Source organism: Zalophus californianus, chromosome 11, assembly GCF_009762305.2.
Source record: "Zalophus californianus isolate mZalCal1 chromosome 11, mZalCal1.pri.v2, whole genome shotgun sequence".
In the NCBI taxonomy this organism is placed as follows: Eukaryota; Metazoa; Chordata; class Mammalia; order Carnivora; family Otariidae; genus Zalophus; species Zalophus californianus.
Window position 1 is genome coordinate 80,431,039 of NC_045605.1, and position 23,878 is coordinate 80,454,916.

Here is a 23,878-nt window from a genome sequence, read left to right on the forward strand (position 1 = left end):
CAAAGGCCAGCTCTGCTAATACCTAGGTATATGCCTCCGAATCAGACTTTTTTATTTGTATCCTGAGCCAGTTTTGTTATCTGTAAAATGAGTAGCTTAATTTTGGCTTTAATTTCATGAGCACAGGCCATGTCTATCTTGTTTATGGTCCCCAGTATCTAAACTAGTATATGGCACAAACTAGATGTTTGCTGAGTAACTGTAGAAATAAAAAAATTCAGATGATTTTAATAATATCTTTGGTTCTAACATTCTCTGATTCAATGATTTCTATTCTACTGTCAATTGAGTACGCAGACCAGATCCCACCTTGTCTGTGGATGCTGAGACTGACGTTGCTAAGCTGGGCTTCAGCTCCTCATTTATGACCCAAAATGTATACATACTGCTTACTACAACCTACTTCACCAGCAACCAGGTTTTTTCAAAACAACTACAGGTACTACTAAGGTGCAGTAAACAAATTTGGTGTTAAGGGTTTGAACAAGAGTTCTGGTGTGCACAATCTGACTTTTGAATATTCACAAAACTCCCGAAATGGTAGCAAAATTCTGTGTCTTTGAGACTACGTACGTTTTTCTGGGGAGTGTGACTGTGGCAATTATATTCTCAGGAAAAAAAGATTAAGAATCATAGAAAATCTGCAGGCATGCGTGAGCAATGGCCCACAACTCTTCATGTGCAAAAAGGAGCAGCACCTCAGGAGGGAGGTGCCCGCAGAGCCTCTGAGGCGAGGCCAGGAGGGGGTTGGGCCACCAGAAGAACGTACTTAGAAGGGTCTGAAGAATCTTGAGAGGGGCTGTATCGGCCGGCGGCCTCGGGTTTACCTGGCGCACCCCTGTAACTCCACTCCTCTCAGGCTCGCCACCTTAGCCTGTGAATCATGAGCACCTTCATCCACGTCTTCCTCATCCTCCCCGTCACCATCGTCGTAGTCAAACGGGAAGCTCTGGTGGCCGAGGGGAGACAGCAGCGACATGGTGGAATTGCTGCAGCTCAGCGGCGGCGACGGCGAGCACACCGTCACCGGCTCCAGCCCCTGCCCCCGGGCGCCCGCCATGAGGACGGAGAAGGAGCCGGAGGAGGGCCGAGACCTGGACCTGCAGCCGGCGGAGGACCGAGCGTCGGAAGGTGGCGAATCAGCCCCCCACCGCCCGGCCGCCCACATTGGGCCCGCCAAGTTCAAACCGGCGGAGGGGCGGCGGGGACGTGCGCTCCCAGCAGGCCCCGCGCGCGCCGGGCCGGCCTATCCGGTCGGGCACAGATCCCGCGCTGCCATGGCGACGCGTGGAGCCCGCGAGGGCTTTGTCCGGGCCTGCCGCGGCTTGCTGCGCCCGGGCCTCTCGGGCGGCCCTCCCCGCTCCCAGCCCGGCCGGCCGCTGCTGCCGGAGAGCTTAACTCCGCATCTGCGCTCACCGGCGAGCTCCCGCTCGCGGCTGACAGCTCGGAGGGCACGCGTCCCTTGTCTGCTGCGGCGCAGCAGCTCTTGTGGTGCTAGAAATGCGCTGTCACTGAGCAAGAGGCGAAGCCAAAAATACCCCTGTATCCTTAAGGGTCAGAGTTATAAGGATCAGTGGTGATTTCTCTCAGCGCACAGCCATATTTTATTGGGGAGAGGAGAGCGAACTTCAAGTTTCCAAGTGTGTCCAAGAATGCACTTTTAGGACAATCTTCCGTTGTTTGGTAGCACCTTGTTTGCCTGGCATCTTAAGGTAACTAGTTTGTCTATGCGTGTACATTTTGAGGTCTTTTTGAGCCTCTCGTTTACTAGGGCCTGTGCTAAGCACTACAGATAGAGGAGTAAAAGCCCTAACGCCACACGTTCCTCATTCTTTTGTGGTGTAGCATAATACCATTAAAATCTTCTGTGATATACATTTTATTCATAACAAAAATTTTTTGTGGGACCTCGGAAAGAGCACTGACCTCTCAGGGATTGGGAATAGGGATGAAGGTAGCAAGGAAGATGTGATAGATGTGATGGACAATAAAGCTGGATGATTTTATTCCTGCTGACAAAACTGTGTACACTTGTAAATAAATAGGGCTTTGTCCCCCTCATAATGCATATTACTAGTAGAAATATCAGAGTGAAAACTGACAAAGGCCAAAATAGCACACAAAATTTGTTATTGACCAGAGTGATAGACAATCCTTGGTGAAATTTAGATCTGCAAAAGTTGACGCAGGAGAATTAGATATGGTAGAAATAATAGCAACAAAGGGCAATTCAGAAGGCAGTAGCTACAATTAATAAAATATGACATGGTTAAAACTGTTTTAAGGCAATGCTAGTTTTTGTTACTTTTGTTAAAATTTTCAGTAAAAACAAAATGAAAATGGAAGAAAATTGGACCAGTTTAACTAATAAAATTAATCAAGAAATAAAACTGGCTTAGTGGTTTATATTCTCTACCCCAATTATTCAATTTTGGCATATCTGGTTAAAACCACTTACGAGAACCTCCCTGGAATCAGTAACAGCATCAAAAGGCCTAGGGCCACTTTAGGGCTCCATAGGAGGTATACTTAAGCTATTCCCAACAGACATCATCTGACATACCTGAAGCAAAGTAGGAAAAAGCACAAGTCTTAGTAAAAAAGGAACCTGGATTTGAATCAGTGATTTTTTTTCTTACTCACTTGGTTTCCTTAAACAAGCTGTTTGGCTTTTGTAAGTCCTAACTTACTCCTTTGTAACATAGGGAAATAACCTACCTCCCAGTCATATTATCTCATTAGTAATAAAGTTTCTGGCACAGGACCTGACAAAGAAAACAGTAAATGATAAATTGTGTCATTTAAACTCCCAAACTTTCCTACTTTAACCTTTTGGTATAGGAAGCTAAAATGTCACACACTTCTCTGCCTCCTCAAAATGTTTTATGAAACAAATTATGTCCTTTCCTTGATGCCTCAGAATCCTGATAATTATGACCAACTACTGCATTATGCTGTAGCAACACTGGAAATAATGAAGCAAAGAGATGCATGACACAGGTGCTGCTACGTGAACATAATTGAGTCCCGTGGTCTCCTTTCTTAGTGTCTTGTCACTGCCGAGACTGAGAAGCCATAATCAAGTTTGGTAGAATTTTTTTAAGATTTTTTTTGAGAGAGAGCAGGAGCAGGGGTGGGGAAGGGGGAGAAAGAGAGGGAGAAGCAGACTCCCCACTGAGCAGGGAGCCAGACCATGGGGCTAGATCCCAGGACCCTGAGACCATGACCTGAGCTGAAGGCAGACACTTAACCAACTTAGCCACTCAGGCGCCCCTCAAGTTCAGTAGAAATATATATAAATGTATAAATAAGCTCAAAAGAAGGCCTCTCCCCTTAAGTTTTTGGGTATTAACTTAGTAACTTCTTACTACTCATTTATTTTCACTTTCATGGTATATATTTGAGATAAATTTTATTTTTTGCTGGCTTGGTAACGTTGTTATAAGAGTAACTTTTGCTTAAAAATCCCTGTCATGGTTACAAAAATAACATCACTACCAGTTAGCCTTGTAGCAATATATTAGGCAACTTTAAAAAATTTACCCCTGGACATATTGGAATATTTACAGATGAAACGTCTGAGATTCACTTCAAAATAATCCAAGGGGCAGGTGTCCCTGGGTGGCACAATTGGTCTTGCGTCAGCTCTTGGTTTTGGCTCAGGTGATGGTGTCAAAGTCGTGGGATTGGGCCTGCTTTGGGCTTCATGCTTAGCACGGAGTCTACTTAAAACTCTCTCTCTCTGAAACAAATAAGTAAGTCTTAAATAAATAATACTAATCCAAGGGGCAGATGAATTAGAGGGAGTTAGTGAATGGGTGAATGGGGTGGAGATGAAAAGGAGATTTACCATGTGCTGTCGATAATTGCCACATTTGGGTGATGGGTACCTGGGCTGAAGGCTGAAGGGATGCGAGGAGTAATTATACTATTCTACTTTTTGTTATAGGAATTCCAGATATATACTTAAGTTTAAAACAAATGAACAAAACCCAAAAAGCTATGTATCAGATTAAGAGGAACTGGGTGCTTGTTTGGTTTCTAATTTGTTGTGTGTGACTTAGGTATTCACTTAAAATTTCATCAAGCCCTCTATTTTCTCATCTGTAAAATGAGGGCTTCATGACTGTGAATATTTATATCTAAGCATCTGGGCAATTTGACGACATTTGGTATCATGCAGGATTTTAAATCCCTTGCTTTTATTTATTTAAGCAATCTTTACATAAAACGTGGGGCTTGAACTTACAACCCCGAGATCAAGAGTCACATGCTCCACCTCCTAAGCCAGCCAGGAGCCCCAATCATTTGCCTTTTCTTTTTTAAAGATTTTATTCCTAAGTAATCTCTACACCCAATGCAGGGCTCAAACTCACGACCCTGAGATCAAGAGTCACAGGCACCACCTACTGAGCCAGCCAGGCGTCCCCACCAGTCATTTGCTTTTAAATAAAGATCTAATTCATGGTATTCTCTTAAATTTCACAATTTGTTTTCCATGAGTATGGTTCAGATTTAAGATAGAATAAAATCTTACTTCTAAATACCAGCAAAGTGTTCTTCGAACATTTCTTCTAATACTCTTCACTTAAAAAATAGTTTAATTTGCTTACTTTAACATTAAGCAAATTCATTAACATACCTAGTTACAAATTAAGGCAAAATAGACTGCTAGATTTCTAGAACTTTAAGAATTCAAAACACTGCATACAATAGTGTATTTCCCACTAGACGTATCGCACAATCTACCACATATTTTAGATATCTGCTATTCTATATTTTAAATAAACGTGAAGTTTTCAGTGACTTGAATTTTGGAGGAAAAAAACCTTTTAGCTATATTTTTTTTACCAAGTTATGATTTAATATTTATCAGATGTGTAAATATACAAACATGATAGCAACTTTAAAAACTTGTGAATAGTTGGCCTTACAAAATTACAACACACTGTAAATAAATCCCTCCCGCATTTTATACAAACTACATGATTTTGATATACAAAGATTCTGTTTTTATTACACTGACAATGTACAACCAAGACTATTTACAATGCAAAAAAAGTATATAAACCACAATTTAACATTTTGCTACTGGCAGCCACTATAGTTTAGGAGGTAGCTTTAATTAAACGAAATGAACAGAAGCCACATTTCCCAACTTGTGTTCTAAAAATAATTTACATAAGATAAAAATTCATTATATGCACAGTATATACAATTTAATTATTAAACTGCAATCTAGCTTAATGTTTTTTAGTATATCCTGAATAACTAATATGGCAGTGGGTCTGCTATTGATTTAGCATATTGTTCAAAAACATACTGAACATTTATAACTTTAAGACTCCACATAGTGACATGTCAAAAGTCCATAGATAAGAATCAAGTAAAATTTTTAATTGTTAAAGACCTAGGCCTAAGCCTTATTCCGTTTTTCTTTTTCTTTAATGACACATTTGTTTTGTCTCACAAGAACACAGTATCTGAACTGTTGCATAGGCTCTTTTGTGTTTAAATCACAGTAAGGGGGAAATGTATGGAAGCTACCATATTAACAGCACAGGTTTAGGGGAATCTGGCTCACTAAGAAACCATTATAAGTGCTTTGTATCAATAATTACTCCCAATTTCTTCCACCTTGACACAATAATTTACCACTGTTTATCTTCTGTATAATTCAAACTATACGTAGGTAACATACCAACAAAATTGGAAAATGTTGGTACAGCCAATGATATTAAGAACTGTTTATGAATGAGAACATTCCACAGAGCCATCAAATCCCTCAGATGCTATTAAAATCCCATATTAGTTAGTAGTTTATCCAAATCTACCAAACCCACACAACAATTAGTCCTTTACCTTTTCCTAGTGTGGTCACAAGACATTGAGGAAAAAAAAAAATCACTGTGAGCACACCAAAGAGATGCGTAATGTCTGAAAACCAAATGTTCAGCTATTCTTTTAAAATCTAACAGTTGTTAATATTGTTTTAAAAACATCTTCAGGTTTTAGATTTGTAAGTCACTTAAACAAAATTTATGATTCTATTATGTCAGAGATGGGACCCGAAAATGCAATAGGGTGATGATGCCTACTCTTCTACCCTCACAGTTCTACCTGGGAGACAATCCCTTTTTTGGCCCTGCAGTAAATTGTCCTGAGATTAATGATGCAACATTAGGTAAAATTAGCAAGACTTTTTCTTAGTTACATAAAATCACATTTTAAAACATTCTTAAAAAAATATTAACAGCTGTTCTTCATCTTGTGCTTAATTCAGAAACAGGTATAAATTTGCTTCTTAGGGATCAGGAAAACGACGTTATATTGCTATGATATACATAAATTCTTTTTCAAGTTATAAATTTGTTCCAAATAGACCACACATTGCTTGGACATTGCATTTTTCATCGACAGACAGTTTAGGCACTTGTTCTCTGAAAATGTCTGGTTTAAGAAATAAACTGCCACCTTCTCCTCCTTCTAAGTGACACACCAGGCAGTGATCACAGAAGTGCTTCCCAGATGAAAGAGCAGATGAGGGTTCAGTCTATAAACGCTGTGATTTTGGTTGATGGGGGAAACAGTTACAAACACATCAATTCAGTCTTTAACTCTTGGTAGATTGTAAGCATAGCGCACCAAAGGGAATCCTCGACTCTGATAGAAGCAGGCTCGTCCACAGGCCTGCACCTGCTCAGAACTGTCGGAGACAAAGGAATCTTCTTCATCTGCATAATCAGAGTGGGCCGACTGTGTGCCGCAGTCGGACCAATAGCTGTCTGGTCTTTGGCAAGAACCCACTGCCAATGCAGGACAGCTGTGTGATTTTATTAAGTGTTTGCATGACACTGGCTTTGTCAAAAGAAAAGATTCACAGCAGTCACACACAGTCAGGTTGCCCTGCAAATGTGAGTACATGCCACAGTCATAGTAGAAATCCTGTTCCACACAGCCAGCTTGGCTACTGATGGAAACCGAAACCGACCCGCTTTTCTTGGTCATGTGTCGCTTCAGTAACTTCCAGTCTTCTTTAAACTTTGGGTTGAAGAAAACATATAGGACCGGATTCAGGCAAGCGGGCAACGGGAAAAATATCAGAGTAACGGACTTCATTATTTCAGGGCTGATGGAGATTGCAGTGATCAGTGGTGCAAACGAGAAAAATGCAACGGGGCAGAAAAAGATGCAATTGGTGAAGATGAGCCACGCAACATGCTTAATCATGCTAGAGTGTGAGTTCTCTGAAAGGTCCTCTTTTTCCAAGTTGCAGTAAAGTTTTGTATAGATAATGGCCATTAACAAAAACGCTAATGAGTTTAATAGCACTAAGGTTACAGTAAATCCTAACGATGGTGTTTCTCCTGTGGGGAATGGCAAGCATAGGGGTGATGCAGAATATTCCCCTCTATGGAAAAGTGGAAAACAGCCTGCCACAGCCGCTCCCAAAAAAGCCAAAAGGGCGGCAATCCGGAACTGTTTGAGAGGATTGCTTTTCCCATTTTTCATTATATCTTTTGCAGATAAGCTTCTTTCGACAGCTGCCAACATTAATAAAAATATGGCACTTTCTGAGGAGAAGATAGCAAGAAACCCAGCTATTCTGCACCCACTGCCAATCTCCCACCAAATGCCAAATTCAGCAAATCTGCCCCAGGACACGGCATCCAGAAAAGTTAAGATGCCAGTATAAGCTCCCATGAATAAGTTGGATACAGAAATCAGGCCTATGAACAATTTGGAGGAAGGCAGTGATGAACAAGACACAAATGTTGTTAAAATGACAAGCAGGTTGAAAAACAACGCAACCAAGAAAATGAACCACACAGTAAGACGGATCATCCAACTTCCCAGTAAATATTCGCAGGGCTTAAAAGCACCTAAAACAAGAGAGAGAAATAAAAGACAATTTAGAAAACACCATATTCCCATATGCTATGGATTCAGAGAAGAACTAAAGATGGTTAATCTAGGATATTTAAATGTGCTACCAAAATTGAATTGAACCAAATTGAAAAGATTACTATTTCTTAGCTATTTTAGTCATTGGACTAGGCAATTTTAAAAAATAACTGATTTTAGGGGCACCTGGGTGGCTCAGTTGGTTGAGCGGCTGCCTTCGGCTCAGGTCATGATCCTGGAGTCCCGGGATCGAGTCCCGCATCGGGCTCCCTGCTCAGCATGGTATCTGCTTCTCCCTCTGACCCTCCCCCCTCTCATGCTATCTCATTCTCTCTCTCAAATAAAATAAATAAAATCTTTAAAAAAAATTGACTTTAATTTCTTTTATTAAATATTTGGTAAAGCCATATAGTGATATGCATATATATAGTACAGTATCTTATATATGAAAAGTACTTGATATACTGAAGGCTTGGAATCAGATAAACTAGGGTTTTAATTTAGGGTTCATAACTTGTTGTTCTTCCTTGAGAAAGCAGCTTAAACTTGTATAAATTTCATTTTCTCGCCTATGGATAATAATGCCTATTTCGGGGCGCCTGGGTGGCTCAGTCGGTTAAGCGTCTGCCTTCAGCTCAGGTCATGATCCCAGGGTCCCGGGATCAAGCTCCGCATCGGGCTCCCTGCTCAGCAGGGAGCTTGCTTCTCCCTCTCCCTCTGCCTGCTGCTCTGCCTGTTTGTGCTCTCTACCTCTCAGTCAAATAAATAAATAAAATTTAAAAAAAAATGCCTATTTCGTAGCATGGTGTAGCTTAAGTAAAATTATATACAAGAGGTACCTAAGCAGGTTACTAAGTACGTATAGTTGGACTTCAATAAATGAGGTCCTTTTCTTCCTCCTTCCTAGTCCTAATTCAGCTTTTAAAAATTATATATGTACATGTATGTATGTATACAACTAGTTTTTCCCACATTTCTTATGGCTTTCAAGGGCAACCTGATGAAGCTGGTTAAGACAGGTATAATTATACCCACTTTTCATCCAGAGAAATTGAGATGTCAAAAGTGTTCGATTGACCTGACAAAGGTTATTCAATAAGACAGTGAAGTGAGAGCAAAACCACATGGATGTTAAATACATACCAATAAAATCCTGTGAAACTTACACTAGGATTCCAACAACTAATTTAGTAACTAAATTGTATGTTCTAGTAACGGGCTTTGACAGGCTAGTTATGTCACAAATGACAACTATTTTATTTTAAAATTAGTAAAGAAAAATGAAATGTTGTTTACAGAGCACAAGAAAACTATGTATTACAGTTGCCTAAAACACATGTTCTGATTTATCCTTCTAAACTGTCAGGAAGTTTGATACATCCCATAAGGCATTTTAAATCACTGAGACATTCACAGACCTAACAATACATCCCTGCAATATTTGTCTTGTGATATCCCAAATATCACAAGAAACTTTAAAAAACATTTTTAATTAAGTAATTAACTATTTTTATCCCCCCCCCCACCCTCAGGGAGTGTTAAGAGGAAGCTTTCACCTTTATCTCTGTATCTGAACTCATCCTCCTTTCAAGGAAGAAGGAGTAGTAGCTCATCTGACCTGAGAGAACAGTTCACCCTTTTGGAAGGTGGAGGTAATTTCCCGCAAAAGCAGGCTCCACCCCAGCCTCTGTCTTTGAAAACCTGCTGCCTCCTCCAGTTCTAACAGAAGGACCCCACTCTCCGCTACTTCCTGCTTCTGAGTGAGCACATGGGTGTCTGTGTGTTACTACAACTGAGTGGGGAGGCAGGCCTGCAGTGTATCTCTACTGCAGCCTGGGGAGTGAGTTTCAGACCAACGTTCCTCCTGGCCAACTAAGGAGGAATCCTTAGAGAATCCCTGCCTGGTCAGGTCTAGACTCCCCTTTCAGAAAGCTGTTCCCTTCTCATTGGGTTGTCAGTTCCTTATGTACATCCTCCAGCACAAGGACCCCAGTAAGGCCAGTGAGCAAGCTGCACCCTCTTAACTTCCAACAATTTATTCAGAAACTAGACAAAATACATTGCCTAAACAAATGATTCTTGCCAATTCTATTCTCTCATCTGGTCACTTTAAGTTCATTCTCTACATAGGCACTGTACTAAGTATTTAAAAGAATACAAACAAAGTCCCTTAAAAAGCTCACGATTTGGGGCACCTGGGTGGCTCAGTCGGTTAAGCTTCTGCCTTCAGTTCAGGTCATGATCCCAGGGTCCTGGGATCGAGCCCCACACTGGGCTCCCTGCTTAGTAGAGAGTCTGCTTCTCCTCCCTCTGGCCCTCCCCTCTGCTTGTGCGCTCTCTCTCTCTCTCTCTCTCTCTCTCTCTCTCAAATGAATAAATAAAAAATCTTTAAAAAGCGGGGGGGGGGGGGGGCACCTGGGTGGTTCAGGCAGTTAAGCGGCTGCCTTTTGGCTCAGGTCATGATCTCAGAGTCCTGAGATCAAGCCCCACATCAGGCTCCTTCCTCAGAGGGGAGTCTGCTTCTCCCTCTCCCACTCACCCCTGTTTGTGCTTTCTTGCTCGTTCTCTAAGTAAATAAAATCTTTAAAAAAAAAAACCTACTTCATAGCATACAAGTTAGCCAATTATTTGTTTTTCCTTTTACAGTAAAATTCCAAATCCATCTTCCCTCATAGATGAGGCCTAATCCAACATTACATCACAACTAAATATGTGGTCTCATTTTAGTAACTTTCCCAAGTTACTAAAGTTTGATGAAATAAAGTAGAAAGAAAAGGAAAAGCAAGGTTGCATTTAAGAAAAAAAAAGGATAACACTAAAAATCCTTGCAGATTCAGTAACTTCTAGAACTAGTCCTAGAGTTAAAGAAGCGCTCAATTTTGCCTCTCAATTTTGAATGCACATAACCCTCTGGTGAGCTTGTTAACACCAAGACTCCAAGTAATGAAGTCTGGGACTGAGATTCTGTAAGAGATGCCTAAGCTCCGGGTACACAGACCACACTTTAAGGCAGAAGGCCTTATGACATCATCTAGTCCCACTCCTGTTACAAAAAATCACATCTTTCCCCCACACATTTCAGATATATTTGCCTAATGTTCATTTAAAGCAAGAAACTGCAGCAAAATGTGTTGGGCATACCTGTGGAGGGTGTACAGTGGATAATTATTTGACTATGTTCTTCATTTTCCACACTGCTTGTGACACCTGCTACATCAGTGGGACCTGAATATATAACATAAACTGTGTTTAATTCAAGCTTTATGCAATTGAAAAGAGCCACACTTTTCTGCAATCTTCTCTCTTGTACAGGATGTAAGTTCAGCTTGCATGAAGCTTCCTAACAAAGATGCCAATAACACAGTAAATGCCATTTTCTCCCATATTTCATATTTATCCTTCACAAATGATCACAATAGCAGAGACTTGAATTAATGCCATCAAGATTGTTCTATTTTTAGAAGTGCATGCACTCGCCTTTATCCTTTGCCACACTGTGGTCTTGGAGGCTAGTATCTTCCGTGTTTGAATGTGCATACGAGTCACAACCCCAAAATGCACAGCACTGATAAGCATACGGTACTGATAAAGACCTGGAAAAAATGGTAAAATCTACATTGAATAACAACTTCACAGACATGCTTTTGTTTTGTAAAAAGTACTTCCATCTTTAAGAGCCCCAGGAGTCAAAAGACCTGACTGTCACATGCTTTAAAAGCTGGTCATTAGCCTCAGTTTCCTCATCTGTGAAAAGAACTCTCCTGTCAGATGACATCATGACTTTCTCTTTTCATATAAGATATGCTTTTAAAAACTGAATTTAAAACAAACCATATTTAAAATCTAGCACTAATAACTGCAATTTAAAGTGAAATCTTATCAGACCCCTTTTATACATGAAATAACCATGCCTAATTTATCATATGATACTGGTAGTTTCACTTAAAAATCAATGTCCCAGATGCTTTGCGACTGTATACCACTAAATGAATGCACTTTGTTCACATAAGTATAGTAAGCATATTTATTCTCTTCTCCCACAGTACTATCCCCAAGCCCTGTCTCCACTGCATCAAATGTCTTTATGAAGTATTAGAACATTGTGTCAATTTTCTGTAGGTTCACACTTATGTGGTTCCTGCCACATTTTTAATGACAAATCTGCTATATAAAAAGCTAGTCTGATGAACGGCTATGTTCTCTCTCTGACAGTCTCAAGGGCTCCAATTCATATTCTCAGAAACTATGGAATAATGCTCATGTTCTATTTTTTACCAAATTTGTGAGGACTGAGGTAGAAAATACTCAAATTATAGCCTCCCAGAGAATCTGGGAACCACAGCAAAAAATTAGCATACTCTATAATTTAGGGGGCCACCATAACTTCAACAAAAAAGAAAAATAAGCAAAAACACACCTGAGATTAACAAAATCTTTTGCTGCTAAGGCCTCTTTTAGCTTGAAGTTGCCAACAAGTTTCAGTTGATTTAGCCCATTCAGGCCTTCCGTAGGAAATGAAGTTAATTCATTGAAACTTATATCTCTGAAATGTGAATCAGACTTCAAGTTAACTCCTAGGATGCAAGTTACACAAAACATCCGTACATGTATAAATATCATAAATATTGGAGCTCTACGGGGAAGTTTGAGTGTGCTGAAACAATAGATCTGGCATTCATCTTGCCATCTAAGAAGGCATTAACAATATGAATGCAACTTAGCATTTACACAAGGGAGCAACCAAACAAAAATATTTCCAAAGTACAAGGCTAACACACAAGTTTCTGTAGACTATTCATTTCTTTCATGATATTACTGCACAAAATCATCAACTTACAGGTTAGTTATTGACCCAAGCTTGGCAAAAGCTCTGTTATGAATTTCATGGATCAGGTTTCTACTTAGATCTCTGCAATTACAAGAGTAGCATGTTAATCTTTTCAAATAAACTCAAATTGCAGTTACTTTGACCACACTGTGGAATCCGAGGTAGTCACAGTATCTCTGATAAGATAACAAATCTTATTCATCTTGCCCAACAACTTCATGTTTATGTTGAATCCCTCCCCTTCACAAAAATCTATTTCTTGGAATGGGTTCCATGGAGCAGTAATTCTAGTTGGTATCTGTTTCAAAACAGTTGTGAATTTTCTCCACCTTATCATTCTGGTACTAGTTCAAAAATATAAATGATATGATATAACCTTTGGTACTATTAAGTAGGCAAAGAAAAACTCAGCTCCTGACAAAGCTGAAAATAAAAACAGGTTTTATACTATTTGCCTTCTCAAAGGTCAGTGATAAGGCCCCGAGGGAAGACAAATAATCAATATGTAAACAAGAGCATTCCAGAAGGACTTCAGATATCATTCTTTCCCAAGCAGGAAATAAAAATCCTATCAACACCAAAGCTGTGCTATATTCAGAAACACACCCTGAGAAATTCTGATCTTGCAGAATTAATAAAAACAGAGAAATAATCTGCAACCACACAACCACACTTAAACTGAGCATTCATGGAAATTTAAAGGCTGGATAAATTCATTCCATTACACATCTCCTGGATCACAGAACCACAGACAAATTTGGTTCCAAATCATGAAAAGGCCAGCTTTTCATTGTTGTCACTTATCAGTGCTCTAGAAGTGATGGCAGCTAGGAGCCAGTCCCCTTCCTCACTACTGCCCAGACCCCCACACAGTAAGACTGTCAGACACCAGGAAAGATCCCAACCTCAAATAACATATTTTCCAGGAGAAAGCATTTTCAGTTTCTTACTGGGAATCCACTGGAAGACAGGATTCAATATATGTAATTTCACTTCACCTTCAATTTTCTAATTTTCTCCGTATTTTAAAAATGGTCACTATATCAGCGTATTGTGTTTTCTGCACTCAAGTTCTGTGAAGGCGGGGACAAGGCCTGTCTTAGCCACCTCTCGATCCCCAAGTGCTTAAGAGAATATTTGGCACAAATACACACTCAAATACAAATACATTTTTTCCAATGAGTGCTTCTGCTGCGTATTAGCTATATTTGTGACGATACATACCCCAGCACAAGGGTCAGCACATTTTTTCTGTAGAGGGCCAGATAGTAAATATTTTCACCTCTAGGTCATATGGTCTCTACTCCCAGCTATTCAACTCTGCCACAGTATGGTAAAAGCACCTTTAGACAACACTTACACAAAAGGGCATGGCTGTGTTCCAGTAAAACCTAATTTACAAAAACTGGAGGCAGGCTGGACCTGGCCCACAGGCTAGAGTTTGCCTACCTCTGCCCTAATGGAGTGGCAAACCTCATCAGTATGACAAGAAAACAAACAAGCTCCATCTCTCAGGTTATACACATTATGCTTTTTCACTTACCAACATACAATAAATACGTAAATCAGCTAAGGTAAAAAATACTAAATAAAAAGCTAAGGTAAAAAAAATACTGAAAGTGGATTATTGATAAAGTACCATGTGGTAAAATTTGAACAATATTTACACATAATAAATTGTATCTTTAAGTATATCTATCATGGGAATTGTAATGATATATTAATTTATAACTGGACAAAAACTGTATTTGTTTCTAATAATCAGAAAGAAACTTACAGAATCCTCAGAGATATCAGGCCTTGAAAAGTACCTTCTTTTATTTGGTGGATCTGATTACGTTGCAAAGAACTAAAAAAAAAAGAAGAAAAAGAAGAATGAAAGAAAAAAGAGGAAAAAAAGAAAATTATTTTTGATTTTGAAAGATAACATTTCTTCAACTTTTTCTAAGTTTAAATACTCATTCATAAGTAACACTGATTGATCTTATTGAAAGTAAAGACAGCTGCTACTTCCTTGTCTATAACACGAAAGGGTTAGACTAATTGGTATCCATCCCAAATTATACTGGGAATTAATGTATACCATCTAAATTCCTTAACAACCCCGCTCAGGAGAGCCGGAAGACAACATGGTAAAAAAGGATCCAGGACAACACAACCATACCAAGTACTGTAGAAAGAAGGCCAGAGGAAGAAAGGGATCAGGAACGGGAGAATTAACGTCTTCCTCTCCCTTCTCCCAACCAACTGCCACCTGAGCTTATAGGTACACAGTAGGCATCCATGTTTAGTTTCCCTCGATAGCCAAGAACAGTTTTTGTTTGTTTTTTGTATACACAGCCCTCCCCCTATAATGTCTCCCAAATGCCTCATAAGTACCTAGGAAATGCTGGTTGCATGACCATGCCTAGTGCAATTTGACATTCATTCACAGAAACACCTGATTATATGCATCTATTTCCTTAATGTTTCTAATTTCTTAATATTAAAGTCATTATTTAAAATAGGAAACATTCAGTGAATCAACAATAAACCACAGCAAAAAGAGTAAGTCAAAGACCAACTTACATTTCTTCCAGAGCATGGCAACCATTAAAGCTTGGAAGGTCTTTTATATTGTTGTAAGACAAGTCCCTTAAAACAATGAAAATTAACAAATTAATTTCTATGTCATCAGAACACTAAGTTAGAAGAGCTATACTCAGAAGGATTGAAAGCAGCACTAAGATTTGTAATAAAGAGAGAGCTGAAGAAAAGCAACTATTTTTTTCTAAGACTTGTAAGCTTCTAGAGTACCTCAGTGATATAGCAGGCTTACGATTTGCAAACTTCAAGTACATAATGTTGAGTATAGACAATATAAAATATATTAAAAACATTTAAATGTTTTTTCAATTTTTAAGTAAAATTATTAAAAACATTAGGCATATAAAATTAAATATAAAAATATGGAAAATATATAAAATTACATCTAAGTGGTAGATTATGTGGTTTTTTATATTTTTATATTATTTATATTATAAACAATTTCTATGTTGTTATTTAATTATAAAGCTGTGAGAGGTGGTGTGCATAGCTCACATTTTCAAAAAAAATTACATTAAATCAAATACAGGGACTCAATAACTCTCAGTTAATCCCACTGCAGTGTTTCCTCAGTAGTGGTCACTATGTTTGATACTCCACAACATTTAATGATTTACTTCATCAGTCACTTATTTTGTTACTATCTCTCTCCACTGAATACTTATTAACAGCTTAGTAACTTAATTGTTTGTTCTTGTGACGTTTTTACATCCTTTATTTACTTTTAATTTCCAGGATAGTTTAAAGTTTTTGGAAAGCTCCATGCTTAGCTGGTTCCTGACCCAAGGAAGATTTGGGTTCTGCTTCGGTTATGGATGAAAGAGAAAGACATGGAGAGCTGACACTCCTGGGGAGTCCAGATAAGAAAAATACCAAGGAAGAGCCTAATCTGGTTTTACTTTGTTCAAAGTAAAAGTCTCAAGATCTGTGACATATATATCACCCTAAAACCAAATTGAAATAAACGTTACCTACGCCGGTCACGAAAACACCTGCTCATTTCCATAAAGGGTACAAATAAGACATAATTCTACCCTAAAATCAGCTAATAGCTTATCAAAAATAAAACAATATATGTGATGCTCATACAAGAAGAAGTATAAAAAGGGAAGAGGGACCCAACTTACAAAGTCCTAAGCATCTTTTGTTCTTGGCACAAGTTACTGGATATGCTGCTTATCTTTGTGCCTGTCAAGGTCCTGTGGAAAAACAATGTTCATCTAAGAAATGGTTCAAGTTGAGATGGTAAACAAAATGCTATTCTCACATGGAAAAAGAAACAGATATTTGCCCATGAACTAAAGTCTGTGTATCCTACTGCCTACTTACTCCTTAAAGTCAGGCATGTGGGAAAATGAATTAAGCTTCCATTATGGATTTCATTTTCACAGTAAGGCAGAAAAGCTTGTGACACGAGATGTTAATATTGTCCAGACAATGAGGCTGATTTCTCATGTGGACCAACAGAAAAACACTAATCCACAGCCACAGCCTGACTACAATCACCTGCAACACCACCTCATACCCAAAACATGCAAAGCCAACTTAGCATCCTGCCTCCCAAACCTAGCCAACCTAACTCACCATTTTGAAATGTTCTCTTCCTCCCTCCCTTTCCATGTTCCCGTCTGCAGTCAATACGAATTTCTGTGCTCTCCTCCTTTGTGGTGTGTCCAGCATCTGACCCTCTCTTCATTTTTACTGCTATTATGCAGATCACGCACGGAATGATGCAGAGAGGGGTGTAGGAATAGCAGGCCACCCAGAGGAACGCCAGTGGTGTTAAAGGTGTTCATTTAGCAAGGGGATTATTCCCAGGACCTCTTTGTGGTCCTTCCCATCTCTAGTCTCTCTCACCTTCCTCATACCACCTGCTGCCATGTACTAGACACATCCAAACTACCTTAACAGTCAAGTTTAAACTCCTGAGCCCAGTGCTTCCTGATCCCTTTTTCCTGACATCTTGACACATGTGAAAATCATAACATTTATGTGACCTACTCTGGTAAGGCTCCTTGTGGCTGGAGACCCTTAGCCACCTCAGGCTCTTTCTGGCTGTCTGGAGGGCTGAGGTCAGCAAGAGCTTGGATCCATCTGTACCCCATTCACAGACCATCCACTGGGAAGATTTGCCATAACCAAAAGTTCAACGTTTAATGGTTGCCATTTTAAAACTGTGACCCAAATGATTTTCTAAATTTCTCCATATCACACTGCATTCCATTAAACACATGGAATTCTAGCTATATGTGAGCATCTGTATTCCATCCCTGAGGAAATTTTCAGTATTCCCCATTTTACTAAATCCTGCCTTTCTAAATGAAAGCCCCAGCTCTGGGAAACCTGACAGTATTCAATTTTGAAAACATTACACCGCCTCCCTAAAGCTTTCTCCAATACTCTATCTATATCAGTTGCCCCACTTCTGAATTCCTAAATCACTGCTTCGCATTTGGCATTTACTTACTGCCTTACATTTTCAGTGAACTTTTCAGATAAAATATCCATATACCAGGCTATCCTCTACCTGAGCTGACTGAATCCAAACCCAATATATATCCATCTCCACGCATGCTATTCACAAAGAGAGATTACAGGAATCAACACAAACCCAGCATCATCGCCAAAAAGCACTGGCACCCTGCCGACAGGCCTGCACGTTATATTTACACTATCCCTCTTCAAAGATCTGCACTTACAGACTCTCCAGATGGACAGTTCCAGTCAGATTGGGGAACTGCTGTACCATGCTTGCACCTCGAATGACTCTTTAAGAAATTGGGAGAGAAAACATAATTTAAAATAAAGAATTTTCATGGATAATATTTTCATTTTATTTTTTGAATACTTTAAAATTACAGTACTAGTATACCTAAAAATAAAATCAGTTTCAATTCTTGAATGTACCTGAAACTGTGAAAATTAAGCCAAGTATTCACATAAATAAGAACCATCATAAATCTTCAGAATTGTCCTTTGGACTTTCGCCCAAGGGAAAAAAAAAATAAAAGATTTTTGTCTTCTGGAGCTACAATAATACATTCTAGTTTTCTATTAAAGCAACTGCACAAATATTCAGGTATGTTTTAAAATTTGTATAATACTAAAAAATAAGTAAAAATTTAAAAAAACAAAATTTGTATAATACTTACAAGGAATGCAGATCAGATAAATTGTGAAATGCTGAGTTCCCCACAAAAGACAGAGGATTATCATACAAATGTCTGTAAAAATACCCAAAAAAAGTAAAGTTTTCCTATGTTCACAAGCCGTCCAACACTACATTTATGTTCACAAGTCCATATATCTAAAAGCCTAAATTTCCATTCTTCATCGAGATGTCTGGCATCATACAGACATGCTTTACATGATTCTATATTAAAACAAACCTTCAGGGGTGCCTGGGTGGCTCAGTTGGTTAAGCGACTGCCTTCAGCTCAGGTCATGATCCTAGAGTCTCAGGATTGAGTCCCACATCAGGATCCCTGCTCAGCGGGGAGTCTGTTTCTCCCTCTGACCCTCCCCCAACTTATGCTCTCTCTCATTCTCTCTCTCTCTCATAAACAAAAAATCTTAAAAAAAAAAAAAACCTTCAAAACTACTTACATAGTTCTTAAGAGTGGATTGCCGTCAAATGCTCCGTCAGGGATAACAGAAATAGAATTACTATGAAATAACCTAAAGAGGGAGGAGAAAAATATTTTGAAACACATGTCCCCTTTGAAATAAATTAAAACCTGAATATCTAGCCCTGTTCAGTATTATGTGAAACACAACTGATAACTACATGAAAATTCCAAAAGTGTGAGGAAACTGAAGTTTTAGTTCCATCTCATCCTTTCCAGCACCATTTCCTAATTCTTCTTAAACCCACGGCTTAACCTGGTATCTCTCAAGTCTCTCATACACGCTGAGCGGTTGCTTTGTCAACAAAGAACTTTAGACCATGAGTGAGAATCATAAGGTGATTTTTAACCTCCATATTCCTCCGTCACCTGCATTTAGTTCTTAAGCAATGCATTTCAGAGTATTTACTGTCAAGGCATGACACACCAGCCCCGTGATGCCATGTACATTCCTATCTCTGCCCTTGACAAAGCCAACATCTCAAATGCTCCCTTAGCCTTTCATTTATTTAAATATTTCCACCCTTTTGGGTGCCTAGGTGGCTCAGCTGGTTAAGTGATCTCAGGGTTGTGAGCCTGGGTGGCCCAGGTCATGATCTCAGGGTTGTGAGATCGAGCCCTGCATCTGGCTCTGCACTGGGCGTGGAGTCTGCCTGAGATTCTCTCTCTCCCTCTGCCCCTCCCCCAATTCATGTGCATGCATGCTCTCTCTCTCAAATAAATAAAATCTTTACAATAAATACACACACACACATATCTATCCTTTTAACTCCAGTCAAATTCTTTCTCTTTAACACTACCTTTTCCAATGACCCCAGTTCTCAGTGAGGTCTTTTTCTGGAATGATTCATTTAGCACTTATTTCTACCTAGCAACTGCTCTCTGTCTTACGTGGTCAGCCCCCCCAGTGCCAGTAAGTCTCCAAGCTCCTAACTGGCAAGGACCATACATTATGGCTCTTGTTTCAGCAGTATGGAGCCGAGTACAGAAATCTAGGCTCAAAACTGTCTGCGCTAACATAATCCAGTCTGTATAATCAGATGTGTGTCTGTGTGTGTCTGTGTATTGTGATATATGTAATGGAGCAAAGTTTTCAAATCTCACTGTCAGAACATTAAGTGATGAGTTCAAAGGATACTAAGGCAAAGAGAGAGCAAAACAATACTCACAGTTCTTTTAGGCTAGGAAGGGCCTTAATAGCCTGAGGAAATTCCCCCAAGTTATTATAATTCAAGTCCCTAGGAAAAAAAGGGGGAAACATGTAAGAACACTAAAGAGTACTCACAATTTATGAGGCATTTTGGTACGAATGTATTCCTAAAAAAATCACATCTTCTGGATGGTAATCTCTCCTCACCAACCATAGGGCCATTTAAAACCCTGTGGTTTACCTTACACCTTTTCATAGAATACTGAATAGAAAAAAAGAATCATAATTCATCTATGACTGTTTTAAGTTCATTTTACAAGGCCAAGGAATTCTCAATCACATATTATTCATGCATTAAATAAACAAGTCATCTGAATGACATTTCTCAGGAAATTCACCATAAAACAGAATTTATGGAATATCCATTTATGAATGACAATAGCCTGTAACCAAGGTTTCTGTTTGGGGTTTGGAGTGACTTCCTGAAATTCTGGCATGAGGGCAGCTGACCTCAGCCCTACTATCAGGTGGATGACCAGAGATAAGTATGAACAAGGGGAAGGACCAGGATGGCTTCCCACAATTATTGTTTTGAAGCAGGTTATAATTTGTTGAAGATGTTACATTAATTAGGAGACAGAAAGGCCACAATGATCTTGATCTGTACTAAAAAGTCTTAATTCTGAGTGTTTAAGTTTTCTTTTATAACCTAAATAGCATGTTGGCATATGATTATCATGGTTGATTTCAGAATGAGAGTAACATAAAATCAAAGGCCCAGCTCTTTAGGCACCTATTTTGTTTTTCTTTTCTACATAGAAAGAAAAATGGCAAATAAAAATTTAGCTGGGAAGAAGAGGTTTCATTTTCATATAATTGGAAGAGTATAGATAGTCTAGTATCAGAAGATCCATCTGGTCTTCTGGTACACTGGTATTTATATACTTAGTAAAGGAGAACTGAGCTGGGAACTATCTTCTTCAAGAGCTTCAACCTTCAAATAGCCATTGATGTTCATTATCCTTTGGTTGTTTAGACAGGAAAGTAGATTAATAAAGAACTAAAAGATTTTAAGTCTTCTCATTAACTGACAACTAACCAGAATAGTCAGTTTAACAAAATACTACAAACCCTGAGCATCCCAATCAAATATTACTAACCCAACTAATTGGGACATTTTCTGAGTTATTTATTATACCACAATAGCAAATACTATAAATCTTCTAATAAAGATCCTACTCTTAATTACACGTAGCTGCACGATGTCTTTGCTCAGTGGTGCAATGCACAGTTGAAACAGCCAGTATTCCCAAATACTTTAACTAGTATGAATAACAATAATAAGTATCCTAAGCAAAATGGAAAAGTTTATTTCATTTAGCATATAAGAAAGCAGAGAAAATATTTAAACCTAGGGTTAATAATTCAGTAAGGCAAATGAAATCATGGAAAAAAACAAAAAAAGATTTTTTTCCCAGAATTAATTTTATAAGGTTCAATGTTCCAAAACTGTCATACATTTTAACAAAACCAAAATTTTTGAGAAAGTAGACAGACAGCCCGGCAGATTGAGCTGCATTTTACACGTACTTTTGAAAGAAATATCAAGTCTAAACTTGTGCACCATTTTTAGCCATAAACTGAGATTAGTATTCCTAACTGTGTTATTTGATGGCAAGAATTTAGTCATGTATTTAAGCCAAATAATAGTGAATTGAACTCAAGACCATTATTTTTCCCTTTTCTGCAAGGAAATACAAAATTCCATCAATATCACAACGTAACCATCTGAAATACAAATCAACTTACAAGGTCTCCAGGTTATCTAGTCCATCGAAACAGTGCTGACCCAAGTTTTTAATTTTATTGTTATGAAGATGCCTATGGAAAAAAGCATCGAAATGACTTTTACATCACCCAACAGCAACTATTATAATGTTTTATGCGTCTAAATTGGCTTTTAAAGGAACCATGTAAACATTTCAGCCTTTGACTAATGAACAACAAATAGCACGTATCTCTTGATCTAGGCTACACAGACTCGGATTCACTGAACATGGAATGCCAATGGAAAAGGAAAGGATCTCTCGTGGAAAAATGGTACGCATATTGAAGATTCTTTACTATTTACCCATATCAGAAGAAAAGCTCTGGTGAGCCTTTCACTCTGTGAAGTGACATTTTTGGTGAGCTCCCCCTGTGAGGAAGTGAGGGAACCAGCATGGAGGGAAGCACATCACTTTACACCAGTGAGAGTGAGTAACAGATTTTAAAAGAAATGCCATTTTTTTATGTCCAAGTTTTCAAAGATTAAAACACAGAGAATTATATACTCTTTGAGCAGACAAACTGGTCAAAAAATGAAATATCACTGAAACTTATTTTCTGTGAGCTCCTGAAAATAATGCCCCTTCTTTTAACACTGAATGCATTGCTGGTACACAAGTAAAAGCTGTCCAAGTATTTGCTGAGTGTCCCAATTTCTTCTTATGATTACAAAAGGCCACATATCTTAGAAAGATTCAACAGTGATTGGATGTTAATTTTTTAATTATCCTATCTTGTATTTTTAAAAGTCAGCACATCCAATTTTGTTTAAAAAAAAAAAAAAAAGGCAACTTCCCCAAACAGGTATCTCTTCGGAAGCATAATCAAAAATGTGGTACTTTCATAATAATTTGTCACAAGAAATCTGCTTTTGGCCGCTAATTCACACAAACATATGGTATTTAAAGGGACGGATACTTACAGAACTACCAGGCTTGAAAGATTGGTAAATGCATAGTCAGGGATGCTTGAGATTTTGTTGAGAGCCAAGGTCAGTGCCTGCAGAGTCGGCAGATTGCTGAGGGGATGCACGGGCACCTCCGTCAAGCTGTTGTCATCCAGCCACAGATGTCGTAACTGAGCGAGCCCCTCAAAACTGTCCTCGGGGACTGAGGTAATATGGTTGGCATCCAAACGCCTGACAGAAACAGAAACAACCATGTTCAGGAACGAATTCTAGCAGAATGAGCCAAATCACACACAACTCTCAGTTTTCAAAACAGAAAGGAGTTACCAAAATAACCAGTCATGGCAGTCCTTATGTCTTCAATTTCTCTAGAAAGTCTCATAAACTCTAACAACTTTACTAAGACCATAGTGTGGAAGTCCGTTCTTTCCCTTCCTACATAACAAAGGGATGAATGCAAATCTCAGTCTCTCAAGAGTCTTTGGCTAAGAGTAACTATAGCAAGACGATTTTTTTTTTTAAAGAAAACTCAGAAAGTTCAAGCTAGAATTTTATGTTTCAGAATCTATTTAAATCAAAAGTACAAAAAAAGAGAAGAAACTAAGCTGAGTAAATAAGCTACTGTCCTTAAAATTTTACATCACAACTAATATCTGATATTAAATTTAACCGCTATTTTGACTTGGAACTGAGGGGAAAAAATAAGGAAATATTTACCCCCAAAAAATGTTTACAGCAAGAGATTATTAACAATCATTATTACACCACCAGCCAAGTTAAAACTATAGGTGTCATGTACTGGTCAAATAACCCTCTCCTCTTCTCTTAGCACCAAGTTCAAAATTAACAGTTACTAAGAAAAGACAAACTGTCCACAGGAAAAATTAAACAGCTACTCTGGTCAATGTTATTGTGGCCTTAGGGTTTCTTTAAATTTTTCCCAAAATTCTGAAATTAAAGACACCTTGCTAATAGGATTACTCACACTTAAAATTAAATCCCCATCTAAAAATCTGGAAAATAATGTCCTAAGTATTATTATCAGTGTA

At 38.6% G+C, this 23,878-nt stretch overlaps 2 protein-coding genes and 1 long non-coding RNA gene across 14 annotated transcripts in view; 1 reads left to right on the plus strand and 2 right to left on the minus strand.

The window, feature by feature from the left end:
* The window catches only part of CCDC34 (coiled-coil domain containing 34), a 111,154-nt gene extending 109,867 nt beyond the window's left edge, over positions 1 to 1,287 (minus strand). For all 10 annotated transcript variants that reach the window (XR_003517303.2, XR_003517305.2, XR_003517304.2 and 7 more), the window contains exon 1: positions 828 to 1,287. Coding sequence is in view for 4 of the 10 variants with exons in the window: in XM_027578428.2 (XP_027434229.2) it covers positions 828 to 1,168 (341 nt within the window). In the remaining 6 variants the exon portion in view is untranslated. The remainder of the gene's footprint in view (positions 1 to 827) is intronic.
* A 288-nt stretch (positions 1,288 to 1,575) lies between these two features.
* LOC113913927 lies at positions 1,576 to 16,294 on the plus strand. Of its 2 annotated transcripts, none has more exons than XR_003517309.1 (3): positions 1,576 to 1,712; positions 9,438 to 9,665; positions 16,055 to 16,294. It is a non-coding gene; the product is annotated as an uncharacterized LOC113913927 (long non-coding RNA). The 2 variants fall into 2 exon arrangements; XR_003517308.1 differs by having other exon boundaries at positions 9,438 to 9,557.
* LGR4 (leucine rich repeat containing G protein-coupled receptor 4) overlaps positions 4,750 to 23,878 on the minus strand; it is a 106,125-nt gene continuing 86,996 nt past the window's right edge. Inside the window, exons 5-18 of one of the 2 annotated variants that reach the window (XM_027578421.2) lie at positions 22,845 to 23,060; positions 21,905 to 21,976; positions 20,115 to 20,183; positions 18,926 to 18,997; positions 18,472 to 18,543; positions 18,019 to 18,087; positions 16,447 to 16,518; positions 15,302 to 15,367; positions 14,511 to 14,582; positions 12,743 to 12,814; positions 12,323 to 12,448; positions 11,383 to 11,498; positions 11,047 to 11,130; positions 4,750 to 7,883 (exon numbers count right to left, since the gene is read on the minus strand). In XM_027578421.2, coding sequence (XP_027434222.1) covers positions 6,607 to 7,883; positions 11,047 to 11,130; positions 11,383 to 11,498; positions 12,323 to 12,448; positions 12,743 to 12,814; positions 14,511 to 14,582; positions 15,302 to 15,367; positions 16,447 to 16,518; positions 18,019 to 18,087; positions 18,472 to 18,543; positions 18,926 to 18,997; positions 20,115 to 20,183; positions 21,905 to 21,976; positions 22,845 to 23,060 — 2,455 coding nt within the window. In that variant the 3' untranslated portion in view covers positions 4,750 to 6,606. The remainder of the gene's footprint in view (positions 7,884 to 11,046; positions 11,131 to 11,382; positions 11,499 to 12,322; positions 12,449 to 12,742; positions 12,815 to 14,510; positions 14,583 to 15,301; positions 15,368 to 16,446; positions 16,519 to 18,018; positions 18,088 to 18,471; positions 18,544 to 18,925; positions 18,998 to 20,114; positions 20,184 to 21,904; positions 21,977 to 22,844; positions 23,061 to 23,878) is intronic. The other variant, XM_027578420.2, reaches the window with a different exon arrangement.